This window comes from Oncorhynchus masou, chromosome 5, assembly GCF_036934945.1.
Source record: "Oncorhynchus masou masou isolate Uvic2021 chromosome 5, UVic_Omas_1.1, whole genome shotgun sequence".
NCBI classification, from domain to species: Eukaryota; Metazoa; Chordata; class Actinopteri; order Salmoniformes; family Salmonidae; genus Oncorhynchus; species Oncorhynchus masou.
Genome location: NC_088216.1, coordinates 775758 through 789369, shown reverse-complemented (window position 1 = coordinate 789369; position 13612 = coordinate 775758). Strand labels below are relative to the sequence as shown.

Genomic DNA, 13612 nt, shown 5'->3' with positions numbered 1-13612 from the left:
CAAAATCGCCACTGGCGCCCTGTGCTCTTCACAGATGAAAGCAGGTTCACACAGAGCACATGTGATAGACGTGACAGAGTCTGGAGACGCCGTGGAGAATGTTCTGCTGCCTGCAACATCCTCCAGTATGACCGGTTTGGCGGTGGGTCAGTCATGGTGGTGTGGCATTTCTTTGGGTGGACGCACAGCCCTCCATGTGCTCGCCAGAGGTAGCCTGACTGCCATTAGGTACCGAGATGAGATCCTCAGACCCCTTGTGAGACCATATGCTGGTACGGTTAGCCCTGGGTTCCTCCTAATGCAAGACAATGCTAGACCTCATGTGGCTGGAGTGTCAGCAGTTCCTGCAAGAGGAAGGCATTGATGCTATGGGCTGGCCCGCCCGTTCCCCAGACCTGAATCCAATTGAGCACATCTGGAACATCATGTCTCGCTCCATCCACCAACGTCACGTTGCACCACAGGCTGTCCAGGAGTTGGTGGATGCTTTAGTCCAGGTCTGGGAGGAGATCCCTCAGGAGACCATCCGCCACCTCATCAGGAGCATGCCCAGGCGTTGTAGGGAGGTCATACAGGCACGTGGAGGCCACACACACTACTGAGCCTCATTTTGACTTGTTTTAAGGACATTACATCAAAGTTGGATCAGCCTGTAGTGGGGTTTTCCACTTTAATTTTGAGTGCGACTCCAAATCCAGACCCCCAATGGGTTGATAAATTTAATTTCCATTGACAATTTTTGTGTGATTATGTTGTCAGAACATTCAACTATGTAAAGAAAAAAGTATTTAATAAGAATATTTCATTCATTCAGATCTAGGATGTGTTATTTAGTGTTAATTTATTTAGCAGTGTATTATTATACTATACTATATATTATTATACTATATATTATATACTATACTGTATATATTATTATACTATATATTATACTATACTATATATTATTATACTATATATTATTATACTGTATATATTATTATAATATATATTATACTATACTATAAATGATTATACTATACTATATATTATTATACTATACTGTATGTATAAATGATTATACTATACTATATATTATTATACTATATATTATACTATACTATAAATTATTATACTATATATTATACTGTATGTATAAATTATTATACTATACTATATATTATTATACTATATATTATACTATACTATAAATTATTATACTATACTATATATTATTATACTATATATTATTACACTATATATTATACTATAAATTATTATGCTATACTATATATTATTATACTATATATTATTATACTATATATTATACTATACTGTATGTGTAAATTATTATACTATACTATATATTATTATACTATATATTATACTATACTGTATGTATGTATAAATTATTATACTATACATTATTATACTATACTATACTGTATGTATAAATTATTATGCTATACTATATATTATTATACTATATATTATACTAAACTGTATGTATAAATTATTATGCTATACTATACATTATTATACTATATATTATTATACTATACTGTAGGTATAAATTAGTATATTATACTATATATTATTATACTATACTGTAGGTATAAATTAGTATATTATACTATATATTATTATACTATACTGTAGGTATAAATTAGTATATTATACTATATAGTATTATACTATACTGTAGGTATACATTATTATACTGTATATATTTTTACACTTTATATATTATTATTATACTATAGGTATATATTATTATACTATATATTGTTATACTATACTGTAGGTATGTATAAATTATTATACTATACATTATTATACTATACTATATATTATACTACACTGTATGTATAAATTATTAAACTATACTATATATTATACTATACTGTATGTATGTATAAATTATTATACTATACTATATATTATACTATACATTATTATACTATACTATATATTATACTATACTGTATGTATGTATAAATTATTATACTATACATTATTATACTATATATTATACTATACTGTATGTATAAATTATTATACTATATATTATACTATACTATATATTATTATACTATATATTATACTACACTGTATGTATAAATTATTAAACTATACTATATATTATACTATAATGTATGAATGTATAAATTATTATACTATACCATATATTATTATACTATATATTACACTATACTATATATTATTATACTATATATTATACTATACTATATATTATTATACTATATATTATACTATACTATATATTATTATACTATACTGTATGTATGTATAAATTATTATACTATACTATATATTATTATACTATACATTATTCTGTATGTATAAATTATTATACTATACTATATATATTATACTATACTGTATGTATGTATAAATTATTATACTATACATTATACTAAACTGTATGTATAAATTATTATGCTATACTATATATTATTATACTATACTGTAGGTATAAATTAGTATATTATACTATATATTATTATACTATATATTATTATACTATACTGTAGGTATACATTATTATACTGTATATGTTTTTACACTTTATATATTATTATTATACTATACTGTAGGTATATATTATTATACTATATATTGTTATACTATACTGTAGGTATATATTATACAATATATTGTTATACTATTTATTACTATACTGTAGGTGTATATTATTATAATATATATTATTAAACTAATCTGCAGGTATATATTATACTGTGTATTATTATACTATACATATTATTATACTATACTGTAGGTATATATTATTACACTATACTGTATGTGGGCGTGAGAGCGGGTGCTGACCTTCTTTGAGGGTCCATTTGATGTCTCCAGACTGCTTGGAAACAGCATGTAGACTCCCATCCAGAGTAGACACAAACAATAGAGACTCTGGTAGAGTTACACTCACTGACTTCACCTGGGGGGTAGAGAGAGAGAGAGTAGAGACTGACTTCACCTGGGGGTAGAGAGAGAGAGAGTAGAGACTGACTTCACCTAGGGAGTAGAGAGAGAGAGTAGAGACTGACTTCACCTGGGGGTAGAGAGAGAGAGAGAGACTGACTTCACCTGGGGGTAGAGAGAGTAGAGACTGACTTCACCTGGGGAGTAGAGAGAGAGAGAGAGTAGAGACTGACTTCACCTGGGGGTAGAGAGAGGAGAGAGACTGACTTCACCTGGGGAGTAGAGAGAGAGAGAGAGTAGAGACTGACTTCACCTGGGGAGTAGAGAGAGGAGAGAGACTGACTTCACCTGGGGAGTAGAGAGAGAGAGAGTAGAGACTGACTTCACCTGGGGGGTAGAGAGAGAGAGAGTAGAGACTGACTTCACCTGGGGTGTAGAGAGAGAGAGTAGAGACTGACTTACCTGGGGAGTAGAGAGAGAGAGGGAGGAGAGACTGACTTCACCTGGGGGTAGAGAGAGGAGAGACTGACTTCACCTGGGGAGTAGAGAGAGAGAGAGAGTAGAGACTGACTTCACCTGGGGGTAGAGAGAGAGTAGAGACTGACTTCACCTGGGGAGTAGAGAGAGAGAGTAGAGACTGACTTCACCTGGGGAGTAGAGAGAGAGAGAGTAGAGACTGACTTCACCTGGGGGTAGAGAGAGAGAGAGTAGAGACTGACTTCACCTGGGGGTAGAGAGAGAGAGAGAGAGTAGAGACTGACTTCACCTGGGGTGTAGAGAGAGAGAGAGTAGAGACTGACTTACCTGGGGAGTAGAGAGAGAGAGAGAGAGTAGAGACTGACTTCACCTGGGGAGTAGAGAGAGTAGAGACTGACTTCACCTGGGGAGTAGAGAGAGAGAGAGAGTAGAGACTGACTTCACCTGGGGGTAGAGAGAGGAGAGAGACTGACTTCACCTGGGGAGTAGAGAGAGAGAGAGAGTAGAGACTGACTTCACCTGGGGAGTAGAGAGAGGAGAGAGACTGACTTCACCTGGGGAGTAGAGAGAGAGAGAGTAGAGACTGACTTCACCTGGGGGGTAGAGAGAGAGAGAGAGTAGAGACTGACTTCACCTGGGGTGTAGAGAGAGAGAGAGTAGAGACTGACTTACCTGGGGAGTAGAGAGAGAGAGAGAGGGAGGAGAGACTGACTTCACCTGGGGGGTAGAGAGAGGAGAGAGACTGACTTCACCTGGGGAGTAGAGAGAGAGAGAGAGTAGAGACTGACTTCACCTGGGGGGTAGAGAGAGAGTAGAGACTGACTTCACCTGGGGAGTAGAGAGAGAGAGAGTAGAGACTGACTTCACCTGGGGAGTAGAGAGAGAGAGAGTAGAGACTGACTTCACCTGGGGGGTAGAGAGAGAGAGAGAGAGTAGAGACTGACTTCACCTGGGGTGTAGAGAGAGAGAGAGAGTAGAGACTGACTTCACCTGGGGTGTAGAGAGAGAGAGAGTAGAGACTGACTTACCTGGGGAGTAGAGAGAGAGAGAGAGAGTAGAGACTGACTTCACCTGGGGAGTAGAGAGAGAGAGAGAGTAGAGACTGACTTCACCTGGGGAGTAGAGAGAGAGAGAGAGAGAGTAGAGACTGACTTCACCTGGGGAGTAGAGAGAGAGAGAGAGAGAGTAGAGACTGACTTCACCTGGGGTGTAGAGAGAGTCGAGTAGAGACTGACTTCACCTGGGGTGTAGAGAGAGAGAGAGTAGAGACTGACTTCACCTGGGGTGTAGAGAGAGTCGAGTAGAGACTGACTTCACCTGGGGAGTAGAGAGAGAGTAGAGACTGACTTCACCTGGGGAGTAGAGAGAGAGTAGAGACTGACTTCACCTGGGGGTAGAGAGAGAGTAGAGACTGACTTCACCTGGGGAGTAGAGAGAGAGAGAGTAGAGACTGACTTCACCTGGGGAGTAGAGAGAGAGAGAGAGAGTAGAGACTGACTTCACCTGGGGAGTAGAGAGAGAGAGAGTAGAGACTGACTTCACCTGGGGTGTAGAGAGAGTCGAGTAGAGACTGACTTCACCTGGGGTGTAGAGAGAGAGAGAGTAGAGACTGACTTCACCTGGGGTGTAGAGTCGAGTAGAGACTGACTTCACCTGGGGAGTAGAGAGAGAGAGAGTAGAGACTGACTTCACCTGGGGAGTAGAGAGAGAGTAGAGACTGACTTCACCTGGGGGTAGAGAGAGAGAGTAGAGACTGACTTCACCTGGGGAGTAGAGAGAGAGTAGAGACTGACTTCACCTGGGGAGTAGAGAGAGAGAGAGAGAGAGAGAGAGAGACTGACTTCACCTGGGGAGTAGAGAGAGAGTAGAGACTGACTTCACCTGGGGAGTAGAGAGAGAGAGAGTAGAGACTGACTTCACCTGGGGAGTAGAGAGAGAGAGTAGAGACTGACTTCACCTGGGGAGTAGAGAGAGAGAGAGAGAGAGAGAGAGTAGAGACTGACTTCACCTGGGGAGTAGAGAGAGAGAGAGAGAGAGAGAGACTGACTTCACCTGGGGGGTAGAGAGAGAGAGAGAGTAGAGACTGACTTCACCTGGGGAGTAGAGAGAGAGAGAGTAGAGACTGACTTACCTGGGGAGTAGAGAGAGAGAGAGAGAGAGTAGAGACTGACTTCACCTGGGGAGTAGAGAGAGAGAGAGAGAGAGTAGAGACTGACTTCACCTGGGGTGTAGAGAGAGTCGAGTAGAGACTGACTTCACCTGGGGTGTAGAGAGAGAGAGAGTAGAGACTGACTTCACCTGGGGTGTAGAGAGAGTCGAGTAGAGACTGACTTCACCTGGGGAGTAGAGAGAGAGAGTAGAGACTGACTTCACCTGGGGGGTAGAGAGAGAGTAGAGACTGACTTCACCTGGGGAGTAGAGAGAGAGAGAGTAGAGACTGACTTCACCTGGGGAGTAGAGAGAGAGAGAGAGAGAGAGAGAGAGTAGAGACTGACTTCACCTGGGGAGTAGAGAGAGAGAGTAGAGACTGACTTCACCTGGGGAGTAGAGAGAGAGAGAGAGTAGAGACTGACTTCACCTGGGGAGTAGAGAGAGAGAGTAGAGACTGACTTCACCTGGGGAGTAGAGAGAGAGAGAGAGAGAGAGAGTAGAGACTGACTTCACCTGGGGAGTAGAGAGAGAGAGAGTAGAGACTGACTTCACCTGGGGAGTAGAGAGAGAGAGAGAGAGAGAGAGAGACTGACTTCACCTGGGGGGTAGAGAGAGAGAGAGTAGAGACTGACTTCACCTGGGGAGTAGAGAGAGAGAGAGTAGAGACTGACTTACCTGGGGAGTAGAGAGAGAGAGAGAGAGTAGAGACTGACTTCACCTGGGGTAGTAGAGAGAGAGAGAGAGAGTAGAGACTGACTTCACCTGGGGTGTAGAGAGAGTCGAGTAGAGACTGACTTCACCTGGGGTGTAGAGAGAGAGAGAGTAGAGACTGACTTCACCTGGGGTGTAGAGAGAGTCGAGTAGAGACTGACTTCACCTGGGGAGTAGAGAGAGAGAGAGTAGAGACTGACTTCACCTGGGGAGTAGAGAGAGAGAGTAGAGACTGACTTCACCTGGGGGGTAGAGAGAGAGTAGAGACTGACTTCACCTGGGGAGTAGAGAGAGAGAGAGTAGAGACTGACTTCACCTGGGGAGTAGAGAGAGAGAGTAGAGACTGACTTCACCTGGGGTGTAGAGAGAGAGAGTAGAGACTGACTTCACCTGGGGAGTAGAGAGAGAGTAGAGACTGACTTCACCTGGGGAGTAGAGAGAGAGAGTAGAGACTGACTTCACCTGGGGAGTAGAGAGAGAGAGTAGAGACTGACTTCACCTGGGGAGTAGAGAGAGAGAGAGTAGAGACTGACTTCACCTGGGGGTAGAGAGAGAGAGAGTAGAGACTGACTTCACCTGGGGAGTAGAGAGAGAGAGTAGAGACTGACTTCACCTGGGGGTAGAGAGAGAGAGAGAGAGTAGAGACTGACTTCACCTGGGGGGTAGAGAGAGAGAGTGGAGACTGACTTCACCTGGGGAGTAGAGAGAGAGAGAGTAGAGACTGACTTCACCTGGGGGTAGAGAGAGAGAGTAGAGACTGACTTCACCTGGGGGTAGAGAGAGAGAGTAGAGACTGACTTCACCTGGGGGTAGAGAGAGAGAGAGAGTAGAGACTGACTTCACCTGGGGAGTAGAGAGAGAGTAGAGACTGACTTCACCTGGGGAGTAGAGAGAGAGAGAGTAGAGACTGACTTCACCTGGGGAGTAGAGAGAGAGAGAGTAGAGACTGACTTCACCTGGGGGGTAGAGAGAGAGAGAGTAGAGACTGACTTCACCTGGGGGTAGAGAGAGAGAGAGAGAGTAGAGACTGACTTCACCTGGGGAGTAGAGAGAGTAGAGACTGACTTCACCTGGGGAGTAGAGAGAGAGAGAGAGAGAGAGAGAGAGAGAGAGAGTAGAGACTGACTTCACCTGGGGAGTAGAGAGAGAGAGAGAGAGAGTAGAGACTGACTTCACCTGGGGAGTAGAGAGAGAGAGAGAGAGAGTAGAGACTGACTTCACCTGGGGAGTAGAGAGAGAGAGAGAGTAGAGACTGACTTCACCTGGGGGGTAGAGAGAGAGAGAGAGTAGAGACTGACTTCACCTGGGGAGTAGAGAGAGAGAGTAGAGACTGACTTCACCTGGGGAGTAGAGAGAGAGAGAGAGTAGAGACTGACTTCACCTGGGGTGTAGAGAGAGTAGAGACTGACTTCACCTGGGGAGTAGAGAGAGAGAGAGAGAGAGAGAGAGAGTAGAGACTGACTTCACCTGGGAAGTAGAGAGAGAGAGTAGAGACTGACTTCACCTGGGGAGTAGAGAGAGAGAGAGTAGAGACTGACTTCACCTGGGGAGTAGAGAGAGAGAGAGTAGAGACTGACTTCACCTGGGGAGTAGAGAGAGAGAGAGAGACTGACTTCACCTGGGGAGTAGAGAGAGAGAGAGTAGAGACTGACTTCACCTGGGGTGTAGAGAGAGAGAGTAGAGACTGACTTCACCTAGGGAGTAGAGAGAGAGAGTAGAGACTGACTTCACCTGGGGAGTAGAGAGAGAGAGAGAGTAGAGACTGACTTCACCTGGGGAGTAGAGAGAGAGAGAGTAGAGACTGACTTCACCTGGGGGTAGAGAGAGAGTAGAGACTGACTTCACCTGGGGAGTAGAGAGAGAGAGAGAGAGTAGAGACTGACTTCACCTGGGGAGTAGAGAGAGAGAGAGAGTAGAGACTGACTTCACCTGGGGGTAGAGAGAGAGAGAGTAGAGACTGACTTCACCTGGGGAGTAGAGAGAGAGAGTAGAGACTGACTTCACCTGGGGAGTAGAGAGAGAGAGTAGAGACTGACTTCACCTGGGGAGTAGAGAGAGAGAGAGAGAGACTGACTTCACCTGGGGAGTAGAGAGAGAGAGTAGAGACTGACTTCACCTGGGGAGTAGAGAGAGAGAGTAGAGACTGACTTCACCTGGGGAGTAGAGAGAGAGAGAGAGAGACTGACTTCACCTGGGGAGTAGAGAGAGAGAGTAGAGACTGACTTCACCTGGGGAGTAGAGAGAGAGAGAGTAGAGACTGACTTCACCTGGGGAGTAGAGAGAGAGAGAGAGACTGACTTCACCTGGGGAGTAGAGAGAGAGAGAGAGTAGAGACTGACTTCACCTGGGGAGTAGAGAGAGAGAGTAGAGACTGACTTCACCTGGGGAGTAGAGAGAGAGAGAGAGTAGAGACTGACTTCACCTGGGGAGTAGAGAGAGAGAGAGTAGAGACTGACTTCACCTGGGGAGTAGAGAGAGAGAGAGAGAGAGACTGACTTCACCTGGGGAGTAGAGAGAGAGAGTGAGAGAGAGTAGAGACTGACTTCACCTGGGGAGTAGAGAGAGAGTAGAGACTGACTTCACCTGGGGAGTAGAGAGAGAGAGTAGAGACTGACTTCACCTGGGGAGTAGAGAGAGAGTAGAGACTGACTTCACCTGGGGAGTAGAGAGAGAGAGAGAGAGAGACTGACTTCACCTGGGGAGTAGAGAGAGAGAGAGAGACTATGTCTGAACAGTGTTATAACAGACACATACAGTATTATAGATAGGTAGGTAGCTGGTCTGGTCCTCATGTCTGAACAGTGATGGATGGATGGATGGATGGATGGATGGATGGATGGATGGATGGATGGATGGATGGATGGATTAGATAGATAGCTGGCCTGGTCCTCTCAGCACAAACTGGCTCTAACCAGAATAGAAAGAGTGGGAGGCCCCGGTGCACAACTGAGCAAGAGGACAAGTACATTAGACTGTCTATCCTCTTCACTGTTGACGTTGAGACTGGTGTTTTACGGATACTATTGCATTAAGTCTTGTTTTTACATCCATTGAGATAGTTCCTCAGTGTACCTGGAAAATCTTTCCAGCTCTCTCTCCCTTTTGACTACCACTCAGCGTGAAAGGGAACAATGTCATGCTCTGATCCAGTGGAAACGTCAAAATAGGCCTTCCTGATTACTGATTATCCCCTTGAACAAATAGCCTACAGCTGTCCTGAGCTCACTGGTGCAGGAAACTGAGGTTCCCAGAATATTTTATACAATGCAGCGTGTTTGTTAGCAGGAGTTTCAAGCCAGAACAAAAGTTAATACAATGTTTCAAGTTCGTTGCAGACAGGCCATGTGTAACCAATGTGATTTATAGGATTTTTATTTTATTTATTTATTTTAAATCAGGATGTTCAAACTGCAGGCTGCAATGTTTTTATTTGGTTTTTTTACATAATTCAAATAAATAATTATAATAATTATATCAAAGTTACTTTTTAGGCTTGTTTCATTTTCATTTTTAGGTTTGGATTGAATTTTCATTAACCACATGACAATGATATTAAAATACGAGGACGTTATTATAAACTAAATTAAACTATCCACTATGAAAATGTGGATATGAAAACCATAACCGGCAGGCAGATCGGTAGAAACGGTGAGATAAATGGGCCACATGAGAAAGGTTGCCGACTCCTCGTTGTGGCCTTTTTACCGGCAACTTCAGGAGAGTGACGGCAGAATCTGAGACAGCCAACAGGAGAGAGAGGAGAACTGTCGGGTTCAGTTGTTTTTAACTTCAGGTTCACAAGATCTCCGGCTCCCTCTTGACTTTTTTTTTCTTTTTCCTCCCCAATTTCGTGGTATCCAATTATTGTAGTAGCTACTATCTTGTCTCATCGCTACAACTCCCGTACGGGCTCGGGAGAGACAAAGGTTGAAGTCGTGCGTCCTCCGATACACAACCCAACCAGCCGTACTGCTTCTTAAAACAGCGCGCATCCAACCTGGAAGCCAGCCACACCAATGTGTCGGAGGGTACACCGTGCACCTGGCAACATACTGCTTGCTTACTGCGCCCGGCCCACCACAGGAGTCGCTGGTGCGCGATGAGACATCCCTACCGACCAAGCCCTCCCTAACACGGACGACGCTAGGCCAATTGTGCGTCGCCCCACGGACCTCCCGGTCGCGGCTGGTTACGACAGAGCCTGGGCGCGAACCCAGGTACTCTGGTGGCACAGCTGGCGCTGCAGTACAGCGCCCTTAACCACTGCGCCACCCGGGAGGCTCCGGCTCCCTCGAGTCATTTGTGTATCTATAATAATTGAATCAAACAGCGTGCTTAAAGCATCAGATCAGTTCAGTACATATAGTTGATTTAATTAAAACACATGGGCTGTGTCTATATATGGGAAAATACACATTTAAAAATGACCAAGATATTTTGGTTGTTGGGCCTTATTTTACTTTAGTGGAGTAACTACTATGTTGTTGATCCATCCTCAGTTATCTCCTGTCACAGCCATTAAACTCTGTAAATGTTTTAAAGTCACCATTGGCCTCATGGTGAAAATCCCTGAGCGGTTTCCTTCCTCTCCGACAACTGAGTTAGGAAGGACGCCTGTATCTTTGTAGTGACTGGGTGTATTGATACACTGAGTTAGGAAGGATGTATGTATCTTTGTAGTGACTGGGTGTATTGATAGACCAATCCAAAGTGTAACTAATAACTTAGGTAATAGTGAAGTTGCAGAGAAATGCCATGTCTTTCTTTTGAGTCTGAAATGCGCCAATCCCCCCTCTCCCCATTGGTTATGTCGTGGACCGTGTACATTGGCCTGGCCAGTTCCCTCAAATTCCAAGACGGTCAAAGCCTTGGTATGTGAAACTGTCTACAGTTGTGTGTTGTTCTCTGACCAGGATACCAGCTGAGGACAGTTCACAGTGAGTTTAGAGTAATTAAAACACAAGGCTCTGCACCTTCCTGTTTTCACTGTCTGGGATAAACACGAGTTCCGATGTTCCATTTGGAACACTCGTTTAGAACAGACTGCCGAAATTGGAACACTCATTTGGAACAGACTGCTGAATTTGGAACACTCATTTGGAACAGACTGCTGAATTTGGAACACTCATTTGGAACAGACTGCTGAATTTGGAACACTCATTTGGAACAGACTGCTGAATTTGGAACACTCATTTGGAACAGACTGCTGAATTTGGAACACTCGTTTGGAACAGACTGCTGAATTTGGAACACTCGTTTGGAACAGACTGAATATAATATAAAACGGGCCTGCTTCTGTTCTGGCAATGTCGCCGTAAATGATCGTATTAAACTGGATTGATCTTTGATTGACTGTTATCAACAACTGCTCTCCTTGTTTTTTTGGTTCACCTGGAATCGAAATGTCCGTTACACCAGGACAACCTGAATAGCAAGATAACCCCCCCGTCTCCTTCTCAGCAAAGAGACCGCTTACCACATGTTGTGTGTTTAACCGCGACACTCCTGTATTTACTCAACAAGGGGTGGCATCATAGAACCGGACTCTGTATGGCGCCTTAAAGGGATATGTGGTCATTTAACAAGGAATGTTCACACGCGTTTCAATGTCGAATACCTTTACCTTTAAACTACAACATATAGAGGCATCCAAATGGTAAAAAGCTGGAGAGCGATATACTCTCTTACGTTATTGCCTACAATGTTAGACAGGTAACTATAACGGATTACATTTTAAAAAGTAAGCTACACAGGACAGGACGAGAAAGACAAGACAGACAGGCGAGGGGGGTTTGTTCATTTCCAGCATACTATTCTTGAAGTGTATTATAGTCCCCTCTCTCTCTCTATCGCTCTCTGTGTGTACGTGTTCCCGAAATAGACCAACCGGACAGTGGCACCGTACCCAGCGAGCCACACACCCGCAGTAGGGTTTTCCCCCTCCCCTCCCCCATAAACAAGTAAACAACAACAAACACTCACCTGTAAATCGGTTCCTTTCCAAGACAGCAGCAACAGCAGCAGGAGACAGCGTGCTAACTTCGCCATGGTTGTAGATCTACAAACGGGAATCTCGATCAACGGAAAGAAACGTGTTAAACTTACAAGAACAGAGGTCGATTTATCTGTCAACTTTCTCCAGCGATCGTCCATTTTGGTCACACAGCGACAGGGATTCGTTTGTTGAACATTTTTTCTTAGTCTTCTTTCAGATTGACGTGTTTTCTTTAACGTGTGTAACAGGTTGTGGATAGAAGTAGATGAGAGATCTGAGACCATCACAACAATACCGACTGCAGGTAACGACTAAACGACGAGCCCCCACCATTACGGTTTCCGTGTTGGAACGGATCCTGTGACGTCAGTTAGAGAGGGTGTCCTTGGTTCTCGTCGGTAGGCGGTCAGGACCTACGGAATGGTCCAAAAAAGTCGGATCAAAATAGTTAAATAACAGAGAAGATAGTGGTTGTGTGTGTGTGGCGGTTTTTCCTCACCAACATACCCATCATAAAGTATATAACTCAGCCTAAACCGCGCAATGCGACCTGCTGTCAAATCATGTGGGGCTGGCCCCGCCCTCTTGTTTGATTGACGGCCGTTCCGTCCAATGGTAAAAGGAGAGTTGGACTGTAACGGGGGGCGGGGTTTAGAATGAGCTGGACGCCACTTTAGAACACGTGGAAACCGCAGTGTGGCTCGCGGCTTTGTGATCACTGCAACAAGCGGCTCGTTCAGGTGAAATAGAATAGAGATGGTGGCAGAACAGAGAAGAGACAACTATGCCTTTATTAAGCTCTCTCTCTCTCTTCCTCTCTCTCTTTTCCTATCTCTCACTCTCTTCCCCACTCTCCCTTCCTCTCTCTCTTCCTCTCTCTCTTCCTCTCTCTCTTCCCCACTCTCCCTTCCTCTCTCTCTTCCTCTCTCTCTTCCTCTCTCTCTTCCTCTCTCTCTCTCTCTCTCTCTCTCTCTCTCTCTTCCTCTCTCCCTTCCTCTCTCTCTCTCTCTCTCTCTCTTCCTCTCTCTCTCTGTCTCTTTCTGAACCTGGGTCGCTCTGTTTCTTCTTCTTCTTGTAATTTTCCCTGACTTTTCTCAGTTTATAGTGCAAGGGGTACTAAGGTGAACATAATTATACATTTAAAAAAAACATTTCAAAATGAATCCCACCAGCACTACATATACAATAATACCCACGTCCAGGGTATCCCACAGTCTCCATAGACAAACATTGGCAGTAGAATGGCCCATACTGAAGAGCCCTGCCCCTGATCAACTGTAAGTGCTGTTATTGGGAAGTGGAAACGTCTAGGAGCAACAACGGTTCAGTAGCGAAGTGGTAGGCCAC

The 13612-nt window shown here is 43.9% G+C and overlaps 1 protein-coding gene across 1 annotated transcript in view; it reads right to left on the bottom strand.

Annotated features, from left to right (window-relative positions):
* The window catches only part of ern1 (endoplasmic reticulum to nucleus signaling 1), a 47374-nt gene extending 34520 nt beyond the window's left edge, over positions 1 to 12854 (bottom strand). The window contains exons 1-2 of the mRNA XM_064953319.1: positions 12253 to 12854; positions 2833 to 2947 (exon numbers count right to left, since the gene is read on the bottom strand). Of these exons, the coding sequence (XP_064809391.1) occupies positions 2833 to 2947; positions 12253 to 12549 (412 nt within the window). The 5' untranslated portion in view covers positions 12550 to 12854. The remainder of the gene's footprint in view (positions 1 to 2832; positions 2948 to 12252) is intronic.
* Positions 12855 to 13612: the final 758 nt, after the last annotated feature.